At 44.8% G+C, this 14,758-nt stretch overlaps 1 protein-coding gene across 2 annotated transcripts in view; it reads left to right on the top strand.

Moving 5' to 3' along the window:
- tec (tec protein tyrosine kinase) overlaps nucleotides 1-14,758 on the top strand; it is a 20,935-nt gene extending 6,177 nt beyond the window's left edge. Inside the window, exons 4-18 of one of the 2 annotated variants that reach the window (XM_049568542.1) lie at nucleotides 540-621; nucleotides 2,757-2,885; nucleotides 4,015-4,067; nucleotides 4,187-4,374; nucleotides 4,483-4,548; nucleotides 4,861-4,915; nucleotides 6,342-6,424; nucleotides 6,919-7,052; nucleotides 7,363-7,437; nucleotides 7,525-7,696; nucleotides 10,565-10,781; nucleotides 12,607-12,671; nucleotides 12,757-12,875; nucleotides 13,011-13,168; nucleotides 14,000-14,758. In XM_049568542.1, the coding sequence (XP_049424499.1) occupies nucleotides 540-621; nucleotides 2,757-2,885; nucleotides 4,015-4,067; nucleotides 4,187-4,374; nucleotides 4,483-4,548; nucleotides 4,861-4,915; nucleotides 6,342-6,424; nucleotides 6,919-7,052; nucleotides 7,363-7,437; nucleotides 7,525-7,696; nucleotides 10,565-10,781; nucleotides 12,607-12,671; nucleotides 12,757-12,875; nucleotides 13,011-13,168; nucleotides 14,000-14,083 (1,680 nt within the window). In that variant the 3' untranslated portion in view covers nucleotides 14,084-14,758. Of the gene's footprint in view, nucleotides 1-539; nucleotides 622-2,756; nucleotides 2,886-4,014; nucleotides 4,068-4,183; nucleotides 4,375-4,482; nucleotides 4,549-4,860; nucleotides 4,916-6,341; nucleotides 6,425-6,918; nucleotides 7,053-7,362; nucleotides 7,438-7,524; nucleotides 7,697-10,564; nucleotides 10,782-12,606; nucleotides 12,672-12,756; nucleotides 12,876-13,010; nucleotides 13,169-13,999 lie in introns of both variants that reach the window. The other variant, XM_049568541.1, reaches the window with a different exon arrangement.

The raw sequence follows: 14,758 nt of genomic DNA, 5'->3' as shown, positions 1-14,758 counted from the left end.
AAAGCAAGACCCTTAAAGTCTCACCCACACATTTATTTCCAGTGGATTAGACTACTGCAACTGTCTGTTTGTAGGACTTTTAAAAAAAAAAGCTGTTCAGCAAAAACTAGGAAATATGACCACATTACTTCACGTTCTAACATCCTTACACTGGCTACCTGTCACTCAGGGAACTGATTTCAAAATCTTGTTGCTTGTGCATAAATCACTCTGTGGCTCAGTGCCCAAATATATCTCTGACATGGTTGTGACATATGAACTCTCCAGGACCCTGAGGAGATCTGGGGCCGGGCTACTGACCGTCCCAAGAGTCAGAACAAAATATGGTGAAGCTGCATTTTGTTAACGTGCAGCAGAAACCTTTGAATTGCCCTTGTGTGTGAAATGTTCCATACAAACATGTCTATTTTTGGATATTAGTACTTCATTCAGTCACACCTCAAATAATTCCAACCGTCCCTTCAAACTGCAGCTGCAGCAGATTATCTACACTACGCTCTCCACTTCAATATTTCTGACCAGTTTGTGTTTGTGTCCAGGTGGTGTACGACACCAACACTCTCTACATATTCGCTCCGAGTCACGACAGCAGAAGTCTCTGGGTCCAGAGCCTCAAAGAAGGTCAGTCTCTGTTCTGGTGGAGAGAGCAGCACAGGAGCGTGCACAGGTGTTAACATGACAGTTCACACTCACAGTTTATAGTCTGAGCTGCTGCAAAGACGTTTTCACACTTTAAAACCACACATCTGAGGCTGGTTTTCACACATGGGGCAAATTTCCCAGCAGCCCCCACTGTTTCCACCCCCGCTGTCTCTGCATGTAACGTTTCACCTAGGACATTGTGGACAGACAGGTACAACTAGGTCAGGCGCTGCTTTCGTGTCTCAGGCTTGAGATGCCCACAGGTTTAGTTACCATTTAGTTTTTGCACGTGTGGTTTTAGGTTTTCTGCAACAGAAGCTAAGGAGCAGGTAGTTTAATAAACTGTCACCGTTGGTTAGAAAATTACAAGAGTGTCGCTAAAGCTTAAACACTAAATGTGTCAATTACGTCAAAAATCCCACTCATTCTCAGAAGCCTAGCTCAGTCAGATCTGAACACGCAGACATGATACACATATTTTTAGATTCAGTGCGACTTACATTTCCAGAGGATGTCATTATCTCTGACGTTGATCCCAAATAAACGTCTGAGTGTCTGCTTCACCAGGAGCAGTGGATTATTGAGCGTCACAGCCCCAACGTTAACTGACTGTTTGCTAAACTTATTCCCTAAACACTGACTTTCCTTCATTGCTCCGTAACTGTAACTCGGAGTTCTACTGTCAACATGCTGACACGCACATTTTTAACTCGCCATTTTCAAACGAGTCATTTGGAAACATTAACAAAGTCACACGAAGTTTCCAACCGACTTGGAGTTAGCCCGCTAGCTACAGCTGATTAAAATCGGTGTCAGCAGTTACACATCAGAGACGTGTTTAACCTTAACAGGCGTAGCAACAGTCAGCTAACGTCACAGTAAGGACCTAATGATGGGAAATCACGTGACTCAAACTGTTTAACCTTTAACTCGGCTGTTTAGCATCGTTCAGCTCACTGTTAGATTTTCAGGCCTGCGAACTTACTGTTTTGGTTCACTCTCACGGCTCTCATCGCCTCATTTTTGGGATGCAGCAGGCGGAGGGTTTAAGCAAAAAGGCTACATAACAAATGAATGGGCAACAGGGTGCTAACATGAAGGGCTGGCAGTGTTAACGCGTTGATCCTGATGCGATTTGTTGAAATTAGGCGGTTAATCACAACTAATCGTAACTTATAAAGCGGGATTTGTACTTGTGCGTCAGCTCTATGCAGAGCCTACGATGGAGCCTGCGCGCGTAGCCTACACTGTTGTGAGCATTGATAGTTGTGATAAAATTATTAAACAGGAGGTATGCGTCGCCATGACATTTGTGGGGAGGTGCACGTCAAGCTTCGTTGTAGGGTACGGTGTCTGCAGAAGTATAAATCCCGCATTAGGGAGTCTGGTTTTCACGGCTTGTTCCTTCTGCCCCCTTGTGGCCAGAAAAATAAATGATTGCAGGTTTTAAGACATTTGGGAAGTGTTTCCAGATTGTAACTTGTCGGTGAAGATTCTCAGTCATCCAGGTCATGGTAATCATAAGTGCTATATCGTAGGTAACGCAAGCAAGTCCAGCTGCCTACGATATAGCACTTACGATTTCCAGGTTGTATTATTGTTGGCACTGCTGTCTTAAAGACACCAGATCATTTTCTGCCGAGCGACTACCTACAGTTACTTTGGTCGTTCCAACGTCCGCCATTTCCACTACTGGAGATAGTGACTGAGAAGAACTTACACTGATACTCTTTGGTCTTTGGGGATAGTTACTGACGGCTACTGGGGAAAACAAAAGCGCTATCCCTCTCTATCCCTCAGCGTTTTTCCCCGGAAGAATGAATCTTGTGGCAGTAAGAACTGCATGGTGAAAGTGAGGCTTGTAGGGAATCAATCTAAACACAGATGGTGTGTTTACCTCACAATGAAGAGTTAAAGCAAAAAACTTGTCCATATTAAAAGTGAGTAAGTAAGTATTAAAATCCTTTGTGTGTTCGACATGGAAATATCACAGGTTTTGTCCACGAGCTGCAAAAACAAAGACAACTGTTACTGGGTGTTGAGGAGGATTATTCTATCAGCATACAGACACTGGTCCACACAAACCTTAAACACAAAAACTTTTCTGTCTGCAGAGATTAAAGACAACGCCTTCATCATGACCAAGTTTCACCCCCAGTTCTGGCAGGAAGGGGCGTGGCTCTGCTGTCGCCAGGCAGAAAAACAGGCTCTGGGCTGCGAGGAGTACAACCTGTTTGGAGACAGTAAGAAAACTGTTTGTGTTCAGTTTGAAGTAATTCTGCCAAAGTTATCAATGTCAGTAACAGAAGGATTCAGACTGTGATGGAGAGGGAGCTGAGCCAGAAGGCAAAGCTTTCGATTTACTGGTCCATACATCCAAGCCCTCACCTATGGTCATGAGCTCTGGGTAGTGACCGAAAGAATGAGATCGCAGATACAAGTAGCCGAAATGAGTTTCCTCCGTGGGGTGTCTGGGCTCAGCCTTAGAGACAGGGTGAGGAGCTCGGAGTAGAGCCGCTGCTCCTTCGTGTGGAAAGGGGTCAGTTGAGGTTGTTCGAGCATCTGATCAGGATCCTTCTGGGCGCCTCCTGTTAGAGGTATTTCAGGCACGTCCAGCTGGTAGGAGGCCCCGGGGCAGACCCAGAACACACTGGAGGGATTACATATCTCATCTGGCCTGGGAACACCTCAGGGTTCCCCAGGAGGAGCTGGAACGTGTCGCTGGGGAGAGGGATGTCTGGGGTGCTTTGTTCGGCCTGCTGCCCCCGCCACCTAGCCCCGGATAGCGGATGAAAATGAATGGATGGAAGGATGTAATGTTTGTGCTCTGTACCATGTGATAAGTTCTAGAGTCAAATAAATTAAATGAGAATGGGACAGACAACATAAAAAAACACAATGCCCCGACCACGACTATCGCCAGCTTGGAGGCATAAAATAAACCCCCTGAAATAAGTAATAAGTAAACACGTGAAACGAGTGTGTGCATGAAGCACAGCGCAGTACTTGAGGTATTTGGGTACGTGTATATTTCCACCTCAGTCTGCAGTTATAATAAGCTGCTAAAACCTGCAAAAACGGCCAAATGTTGATGTTTAAAAAGACACAAAATTCTACGTGTTGGTCCTTTAAAGTGCTTTTTTTTTTGCAGTGTAGAATCTGAAACACTTGACTGACCAAGCTCTACGGAAACCCAGGAAACCGATGTTAAATTTAAGCCTTCAGACTGACTCACTGCGACAGTACGAGAGGCTTCAGTTAGTGATGACTAATATTAAAAAGAGATTACAGTGAGAGGTCAGAGGTCGCAGTGAGCAGCAGAGAACGCTTCAACTTTCTGCTTAGTTAACTGTTTCTGTTCCTCTTTTCTAGTTTCCAGAAAACCTTTACCCCCGATTCCTGGTGAGGAGCGCAACAATGAGAGGGTAACCGCTAACCACACACACACACACACACACACACACACACACACACACTTTTAAATTTATCATTAACATATCCACCAAAGCCTTGAAGCATTTTGTTGCTCTCCTTCCTCCAGCAGCGGCGGCCCCCTCCTCCCCTCCCTCCAGGTGACGATGACGACGATGATGAAGATGAGGAAGAGGTGGTCGTGGCGCTGTACGACTTCCCGGGCACTGAGCCGCACGACCTGAGCCTGATCAAGGGAGACGAGTACGTCATCCTGGAAAAGTGTGACGTCAACTGGTACAAGGCGCGCAACAAGTACGGGTGAGTGTGTGAACCATCGAACACCGACACGCTCATCATGTTAATTAATGAGTGACAGCGTGTTTTGTCTCCTAATCTTGTTTCCTTGTGTGCGTTTGTGTTTCACAGTGAGGAAGGATACATTCCCAGTAACTATGTAACCGAGAAGAAATCAGGAAACCTGGTGCAGTTTGTGTGAGTTTGTTAATTATTTCTGTTTTCTGTCATTCTAGCACACTTCCTGCAGAGTAGGGGCATGTTATTCACGTTATATTTTCCATAGCACAGATTACCTACATGTATCCATAAGACACGCATATTTTATGTTTAATGTATGTTTGCTCACAGATCGGTGATGGATTCAGTTCAGCCAATTTAGAGTTTTGCACATCCAGATCTCCATCTTGTAAAAGCTTAGGGAGGACCTCATTACAATAAAAAATATATATATATATCCATTAAGATATATATGACTTATTGGGATGTTTATTTATTTGTTTGTTCCAGTTGGTACAGTAAACAAGTCAACAGGAACAAGGCAGAGGAGCTGCTGAGGGAAGAGGTGAGCGTTTGTCGTGTCCTGTCTTCTTTTTCCCTTTCCATGTTTCTGTCTTTCTTTGTTTTATTTACGTCCTCCTGCAGTGCCAAACTATCCAAAACAAAACCAGACCAACGGCAATGTCAGGCGATCATTGAGCGCCCCCAGTTTTTGTGTTGTGCCCTGCGCTACTGGCACTGGTCGACTGTGTTTTTGGCTGATTCAGCATGTTGAATTGCTGTCGAAGACGGAATTTTTCTTCTGTGTTGAATGGACGCCATAGCTACGGCATCGGCTCTGCGTCGACGTGAAGTCTATGCCGTAACCTACACCGTAACCTCACGAGAAAAGTAACTTCACATAGCAGAGACACAGACCTCCTGTCTATTTCTGTCAGCTGAAACCATTTCCCTCAGTGGAAACAAAGCTTTTATTTAATTTCACAGATAAGAAACAATAAAGCCTCCACAAAAATTTTAAGTCTTGTGTGTGATTTATCCTGGCTGGTTGCTACGGAAGCATATTGCATTCACTTGATAAATAAAAAAAAATCTGTTTTTTGTGGTAATTTTTTTCTGTTTTTCGTGGCAATTTTTTTCTGTTTTTTGTGGTAATTTTTTTCTGTTTTTCGTGGCAATTTTTTTCTGTTTTTCGTGGTATTTTTTTTTCCTGTTTTTCGTGGCATTTTTTTTTCCTGTTTTTCGTGGTAATTTTTTTCTGTTTTTCGTGGCAATTTTTTTCTGTTTTTCGTGGCAATTTTTTTTCTGTTTTTCGTTGTAATTTTTTATGTTTTTTGTGGTATTTTTTTATGTTTTTTGTGGTAATTTAGTTTCTGTTTTTCGGGGTATTTTTTTTGTTTTTCGGGGTAATTTTTTCTGTTTTTCTGAGTATATTTTCTGAGTTAAGAGAGCAATAGAACAACAGACGCTTTCATTCCTTTCTTAAGAGCTCGATATAATGGAAGCAAACATGACCCGTTTGTTTAGTATAATCCAGTTTTACTTTCTTTTGGGTTTGAGACACAGGGAGATACTTTTGTCTTTAAGTCATATAGATGGTGTCATCATTAGTTTGTCGACTTTATGCAGGCACCTTAAGACTTTGCGGTTGTTCAGATCTGCTGGACATTGCAGTGTTTCTCCAGAATCAGTTGGACACATAACCCAAAACAAAGTAAAACTGGATTAAACTAAACAAGCGGGTCATGTTTGCTTCCATTATATCCAGCTCTCAAGAGAGGAATGAAAGCGTCTGTTGTTCTATTGCTCTCTTAACTCATAAAAAAAATTCTCAGAAAAACAGAAAAAATTACTCAATAAAACAGATTTTTTTTTAAAATTTGTCAAGTGAATGCAATACGCTTCCGTAGGTTGCTAGGTCAATTTGTACAATATAAAAAGTTAAATCTGATGTAGCTTCAGCCTGTGTTTGTCTCTGTCGCCCCCTGCAGGACAAAGAAGGAGCCTTCATTGTCAGAGACTCCAGCACTGCAGGAACCTACACCGTCTCTCTCTACGCCAAGTCTGCTGCAGGGTAAACACACAGAGCTGCATCCCTTACACACTGAGAGAAACTAAAACTTTAAAGGACCATACCTGCAGTGTTTTATCTTATGAACTACTGAATCATCATGGCGGCATGGTGTTGCAGTAGTTAATATTATCACCTCACAGCAAAAGGGTTCCTCGTCAAACCCGGGGTTCTGGGTTCGGAGCCCTTCTGTGTGGAGTTTGCATGTTCTCCAGTGTCAGCGTGGGTTTTCTCCGGGTGCTCCAGCTTCCTCCCACAGTCCAAAGACATGCAGGTTAACTGCTGACTCTAAATTCTCTAAATCCTGACCCAATATTCACTGAGATGGATTACAAAAAACAAGTTTCAAGAGCGTGCTAATGTATCTGTCTACTGCACAGAAATGAATGGGAACCAGTGGCTGCCTGGAACATAAAGAACACAAAAATACGATTTCTAACAAGTCCTGTACAGCACGTGTTATTGTTGTTGTCTGTGTTTGTTGTTGTGTGATGTAGGGATGGAGGACCGGTGATTAAACATTACCACATCAAGGAGACGCAGGGCTCGCCTCCTCAGTTCTACCTGGCTGAGAAACACTTGTTCGGCTCCATCCCCGACCTCATCGAGTACCACAAACACAACGCGGCAGGTAAACAACACGCCATCCATCTACATCCACACCTGACGTCCTGAACCTGCTTTGTAGCTATCTGGATATTGACAAGAGTATTTACAGCCATGTTGGGAGCGCTGTGAGGCTGCACTCAGGCACAGCAGTGTTAAGAGATAAATGCAATTTTGGATGTTTTTTCCGCCAGTGTTTAAAATACGAAAGCACTTACATGTATGTCACCACATCATTTATTTGCCCTTTTGATTGTATTTTATAAGGAACATATCTCGACTTGTCTCTTTCATACATGTGAACTTTTCCTCTTTATCATCTGTCTGTACCTCAGGACTTGTTGCCAGGTTGAGGTACCCTGTTGGCAAACAAGACAAATCTGCTCCGTCCACCGCCGGCTTCAGCTACGGTGAGTCCTGACAGACCTCTCATCAGTTTTTAAACAATCCATGAACACATCCTTACTTTCCTGCTCTCTCGTTTCCCCCCCCTCCAGAAAAGTGGGAGATCAACCCCAGTGAGTTGACTTTCATGAAGGAGCTGGGCAGCGGTCAGTTCGGTCTGGTGAGGCTCGGCAAGTGGAGGGCTCAGCACAGAGTGGCCATCAAGGCCATCAGAGAGGGAGCCATGTACGAGGAGGACTTCATCGAGGAGGCCAAAGTCATGATGTAAGGAGGGAGAAAATATCAGGGTTAGAGGAAGTTATACACACACATATAAAAGATTAGTCTTTCCATTAGAAAACAATGAGCCCATGTACCTTTGACCTCTGCTGCCTCCTACTGGAGACTAGCAGGCACTGCAACAACATGTACTCAAGCTCTCTTCTGCTCTTCTGTGGCCTGTACACGTTCTGGTTTCTGTTTGTAGTCCAAGGAATACTCACCAATCACATTTGAACAGGCTTTGGTTTCCTGCAGGTAAACAGTGTGTGTGGAGCAAAAGAAGTGGAACACATAGGCCGAAATGCTATATCACAGTCTATCAGCTACCATCTGACATTGATTTTGCTTTTTTAAATTTGTCTGCATTCATTCATTCAACAACAGACATATGTGATGTTACACATTGGTTTAAGGACTCTGACGCCTCAAGACTGGCATTTTAGCCGTCGCCATTTTGGACTTATGCACAACTTTTTTCATCTTTCAGCCCTGGAAGATCATATGCAGATATCAGTCTGTAGAGATTAGCCCAAATGTTGTTTGTACCTAAAGTGAAAGATCGGACTGTAAACAATGACAGGTGCATTCTTGTTGGTTTCAGCTTCCTACAGTAATCTGATATCTCGATGATGGGTGCCAAGATTGACTTAGTGAGAGCTGATATTTACTGAGGGTTGGATTTCTGATTCATTTTTGCTCGAGAACAATGCCTCCTATTTCATACATTGTATAAACTCAATGATAGATAATTGACAACTCTCCTGAAGAAGAAACTGGAAGGCTATTGGGACTGTTACACAGTAGTATAGAAACTTTGTCAAATTTGGCAAACCAAGACACTTAGATGATGCTGCAAGTTACATTGTTGTTTTTGGGTGAACTATTCCTTTAACAGAAGCTGTGTGGGTTGTAGAGTATTGCTTCAGTTTGCCAAACAGTTTAAAAAGTCATTCAGGAGGTTCAAGTTTTACGAAGTGGCCCAAACAAGTAGTGTTTCAAACCAACAATTTGTTTCTCAGTGGAGTGTACCAGGAAGAAGGAAGGGCCAGTCTGTGGTCTTGGCCCGCGCCTGAGACCCACAGCCAGCCTCCTCTATAGTCCAGACATCCCCCAGTGTCTGGATTTTGGACTCAGCTATTTTTTCCCGGCTTGTGCCCCTGGTCCGTTGTACATCCCCCGAACGTAGGGTCTGGAGATCAGGTAGAACACCATATCTTCCAAGTTGACTCTAGATCCAGAGTCAGGGAACCACAGTTAATTATGCCGTGGGCGGGTGCTACCAGACAGCCACCCACTTCCTACAGCCACCGAGACACGCCCGCTGCCAGGGCTCACCAGGGACGCACAACGCCAAACACTGTTGGGCCCCAGGCCTACACCAGCTAACCCCAGAGAAGCCGCCTCCTCGTTCAACAGCCGGTCATGGCACAAGACCCAACTGCGCCGCCGCAGTCGCCCCTGACAAGACACCCAACCTGCAGGACGAGCAACGCCGAACACCCAGTGCCCCAGGCCTACACCAGCTAACCCTGGGGTAGCCGCCTCCTCCTTCTACAGCCGGTCATGGCACAGGACACAACAGTGCCGCCGCAGTCGCACCCGGTGAGAAGACCCAGCCGCACCCACGCCAAAATCACTGTACCCTAGGCCTACACCATTAAACCCTGGAGGAGCCGCCTCCTCCCTCTACAGCCTGTCATGGCACAAGACACGACGGCCCGCCGCAGGCACCCGACCGAGCCCCAGCAGCACACCAACCTCCTGTGTGGCTGCGGACTTCATCTTAGAATCAACTGGCCCGGACTAAAGCAGGAATGCAGCATGGAATTGCATGTCAAGTGAGCAGGGACGCCCCCATACACTCCAGTCAGGGACCCGCCTCTCCTCCCCCGGCTACAATGTTGGCTAACTTCTTCATTGCTCACTACATCCTGCATCCGCATATAAAGGGACAAAGTCATGGGAGTGCCTGCGACACCTTAATTGCTGAGAACCAGTCATGTCCCAGCCCCGCGGCCAAGGACATCTAGCAGTCCGATCGTTTAGTGGGGAAATTACAGGCCAACTTTGCCGCCCTATCAGGGAACGTTGCCCACAGACCACCACGTGGAGGTATGGCCAAACCGACTGCCGCACCCGTACCAAGCATGCCATCACTCCAGACATACCCGACAGAGGAGTGCTACCGGGACTGTGCATGTCTATCTCCAGCACATGCACAGCGGAAAGAGGAACTGCCTAACATGCCTATCATCCAGCACATGTGCGGCAGGTAAAGCATCTGGGGACCTTTACGATGCTTTTTTTGTAATTAAACAGTCGGATTCCCCTGGTCTGCACCAGTTCTACGTCAGCAGCTGGGCACCAGCCGAGCTTGCCAAGACCCCCTTAGTGGAGTCCAACTTCCTTGACCACCGTCCTGCTGTCTATCTATCTGATGATTGTCGGATCAGGCACCTTAACCCAGCATGCAGCTCATCCTGCACCACCAATTATGCTTACCAAAAATGTCCCACGTGGCGGCTCATATTTCATTCCCAGCGCCAAGTCAGCAAGTCGGGCTTGTTACCTGTTTGAAGTTTGAGAATAGGTTGAGATTGTCTTAGTACCAAGACCTCTAAGCCGACCTAGAACTCTAAGCACCAGCTGTCCTGAGGCAAACATCGGAGGGAACTAGGTACAAGGTGGCTCGACTAGTCTTTCGCCCCTGTACCCAGGTCATGGTAGTTTGAGTTAGAACAGTGTGGGTCATTGTGTGGCCTGAGTGGACAGCCATGTTGTTTAACATTAATCATCTGAGTGAAAAACAGGAAGGCAATTGTTTGACATCCTTCTATTTGTCCGTGCATCCCTGTCTTTACTTTTCTCCAGGAAACTGTCTCACCCTAAACTGGTGCAGCTGTACGGAGTGTGCAGTCAGCAGAAGCCCATTTACATCGTCACAGAGTTCATGGAGCTTGGCTGCCTGCTGAACTTCCTCAGGCAGCGGCGGGGCAGCTTCAGCCTGGGGTCCCTGCTGAGTATCTGCCTGGACGTCAGCGAGGGCATGGAGCACCTGGAGGCCAACGGCTTCATCCACAGAGATCTGGTAACTGCAGGTTACTCCGACTCTCCAGTCTGGGTTCTGCTTTTTCATCCTGACTGGATTTAGTTGCCACCTTTACACCACAGGAATGTTTTTTCTTATCCCCACATGAAGACATGATAAACTACACTGTGGCTAGTTTTCACAGCTACTTTGAATTGTATTGCTGCTTTTAGCTGCAAGATAGACTGAAGTTCATGGTTGCCAATCACGATCCATCCTAAAACAAAACAAAGCAGTATTAAGGTCAATCAACATGAAGTTCAGTGATTTAGGAATAGTTTCTCTTGTTTTAAGGCACAAACGACAACCCAGTTTCCAGAAGAAAATGTTGGTATTGTTTCTGCAGCGCACGCGTATGTTACATTTGTGCGTTTCAAACGTATCGCATCAACATCTCAAAAGTGACTGGCTACTCGTATATTTGCTAACTTTGTCATCCAGAGGAGGAGGGGATGGCGGATGGCATGAGACCAAAGCAAGATGGCTGCCAAGCTGCAGACCTTTGTTCAAGACTGACAAACAAAAGATTTTTAAAGATACATTGCAGCATTTTGCTCGGTGCTTGTGGCACCAAAGCTGGGTGTTATTTTACAAGACATCAATGCATTTCCAGCAGAAACAGGCACTGAAGCTGAGTGCTTTTTAGCAAGACACTGCAGAATTTCCAGCCATGATGGTGACACCAGGTGTTTTAACCTAAAACATGTTTTTTGTGCCTTAACCTACCTACGTGTTGACCACAGTGTTGTTGAAACATAAAGAAACATTAAGTTTAAACATATCTGCTACATAATAACATACAAATGTTACGTATTCGTGGTTTGCATAAACATAAAATGGCAACATTAACTTTGGCTATTGGGTTGACAAATGTGTACATTAATACAGTTAGCAACTTTAGCCACTTTTCTTGCGTATGTTTGAAATTTTCACTTTGAAACAAGAGAGTATATGGCCATGCTAGCAGCTCTTTGAGGGTGAACTTAGTCACACAGTACTTAGTCTGAGTGGGCGGAAGTTCGCTGCATAGATCAGCCTCTCACTGGGCGGAACGAGCCACCCGCTGAAGTCCCGCCCTACCACCTACGGTTGCAGTTTTCAACACGTCCTTTACTAACTTTTGCGGTGTTTGATCTTGCGGGGATGTAGCCATTTTTCTGCCATGGTTTGTGTCCTGTAGGCGATATTTTTGTGGGCGTGTTACACCAAAACACCGCACCGTTGCTGTGGCACCGCCCAGAACGATTGTGATTGGTTGAAAGAAATATAAGCAGCCGGGGCGTTTTTTTCTCCAATCTTAAAGTGAGAGTCAGCGCAGCCAGACCTTTCTTTTCTTGAGAAAGGTCTGGTGAGCGAGACTACATAGTTCTGGACTCAGTAGCTAACATGCTGATGTTAAGCAGGTATAACGTTTACCATGTCCGCCATCTTAGTTTAGTGAGTTAACATGCTAACATCTGCTAATGCTAACTAGCACTAAATACATAGTACAGCTGAGGCTGATGGGAATGTGATTAGTTCTGGAGGTATTTGGTCATTAATCAAAGTATTGGACAAATTTAAATGTTAACCTGATGATAGCAATTAGATTAGATTAGACAGAACTTTATTATTAAAACTATTATCATTCATACATGATCATTAATGAGTTTACCAAATTTCAGATGAATCAATAAAATAGTTAAATATAGTTAAGTAAATATATTTGGCTTAAAAAACAAAGCAAATTTAGTACCGCCCACTACAGGTAGACTTTGTGTCTTTGACCCACGATATCGTTATCATTATTTTTCTGTTTCTTCATCTCCTCTCGTCTCCTCCGCAGGCTGCCAGAAACTGTTTGGTCAACGACTCTCTGGTGGTGAAGGTGTCTGACTTCGGCATGGCCAGGTACAAATTTAATCCCAGCTCTTTCATGTTTAAAGAAGTCAGCAGGTGGAAAAGTTGCACTGAAATATTGATGTGTATTTTGCAGATACGTGCTAGACGACCAATACACCAGCTCATCAGGAGCTAAATTTCCAGTGAAGTGGTCGCCTCCTGAAGTCTTTAACTTCTGCAAATACAGCAGCAAATCGGACATCTGGTCCTTTGGTACGCACACTGTAGCATCACACATAGTATCACATCTCTCTTTTTATATATTTTAACTATTAACTAACTACACATTAACATTTCCACATAACATTCCCGGATCTTATTAAACCTCTGTTGTTGGTGTGTATCCAGGTGTGTTGATGTGGGAGGTTTTCACTGAGGGTCGCATGCCCTTTGAACAGAATCAGAACCACGAGGTGGTTACCTTGGTAACCAAGGGTCACCGCCTCTACAGGCCCAAGATGGCCACGCCCACCATCTATGACATCATGCAGCTCTGTTGGCACGAGGTGAGAACCATGAGAAACAATCTGTTTCACAGCATACTGTATGAAGTACCATTTATTGTGGTACTCAAACTGTTTGCTGGTCGTAACAATATAATCTTTATTTTGTTTTCCAGTTTTGACCTATTTGTTGACCTGATTTAGGCTGAACAATTATTGATTGGTATGGCAGTTACTTGATCCACTGGCAATATTGATTATAGCTGCTTTGAAACAGCTCTTTCTTCTTCCTCAGAGCGAAACTATGTTGCACATTATTGTAATCCACGGCTTGTGCTCATTTAGCATCCACGAGAATCTGAATGGAATAAATTCATGACTGTTCAGTAACGGTGGGGGTGTGATCAGTTCGACAGCGCCCTTTCAGCTAAAGCAACTTTACCGTTTTATTTTCACTAGCATTTAAATGTTTTGCCGCCACTTAAATTTATCACATTTACACATTGATCACAACGTGCTAAAGTTCTTAACATCACGCACTGTCTTTTAAAATCACGTGCCGTTTTTGCCGCCGCCCGTCTTTCAGCAGCTATAGATGGCTGAGTTTTAAATCAAGTTTCTCAGGAAGGTGGCTAAATAACGCTCCAAAGTTCAGCATGGCCATTTCACAGAGGTCCTTTGACGCTTGTAAATTTGATCGGCGGCCGATGGACAGGTGCATCTCTAGTGTACGCCATATTTTAAAACTGATTTGCCAAAATGGAGGTGATCACAAGCAGCAGATGTCGGTCTCCACATCTGACGGGAACTCAAAAACAACCCGCTGCTGCACATCTAAAAGTCACATTCAGGAGGAGCTGAATTTGCAGCCTGTGTTCTCTCTTTGTGTTTCAGAGGCCGGAGGAGCGCCCGTCGTTCTCTCAGCTCTGCCTGATGATCTCCGACACTCTGGAGAGTGACACCCCTCCCCCAGTCTGATCAACTAACCAATCAGCTGCTTCCACCATCCCCACGACATCTGTGGCGGCCATGTTGGCCCCTAATCCCTGCTCCATGGTAACCACCCTGCTGTTCCTCAGGGTGTAACGGCAGTAACTGTCTAATGAACAGCAGAGGAGAAAGGGCATCAATATGGAGAACATGTAATGGTACTCACAGTGTCTGGAACTCACCAATCAGATGGAGAGGATGGACCAATCACACCAGGCGTTTGTTTACCCAGTCAAGACGCCGGTACAGCTCACAACCCTGACCTAAAACTGAAGCTATGTCTGTTTTTAGGACGAGTGTCTGACACCAACATGAACAGACAGCTACGTAGAAAACAGGTTCTCATGATGGACGCATCAGCTCAGTAAATTTCGAGTGAATGTTTCTCTTTTGTCCTACCTGTCTGTGGGTCGGCCTCAGTGTTTCCTCCCAGTCGGACATCAAGTCCTTCAGTCAGAGATCTGTCAGTTCAAAAAAGTGCACAAACCCACAAGACAAGCTTCATCTTCCTTCCAGTAAGGACTCAGCTGTGTGTTTTGTTCCTTCAACATTTATGAAATGACGTCTTTGTTTTGTTTTATTCCATAATTTTCTGACAAATTTAAGCTGCAGTGCAAATCTGTTTTCATGTATTTACCGTCACATCCTGCACATCAATATTAA

The sequence above is a fragment of the Epinephelus fuscoguttatus genome, linkage group LG23 (genome assembly GCF_011397635.1).
Source record: "Epinephelus fuscoguttatus linkage group LG23, E.fuscoguttatus.final_Chr_v1".
NCBI lineage: Eukaryota > Metazoa > Chordata > Actinopteri > Perciformes > Serranidae > Epinephelus > Epinephelus fuscoguttatus.
The sequence above is the reverse complement of the archived record's forward strand: the minus strand, read 5'-3'. Positions and strand labels throughout refer to the sequence as shown.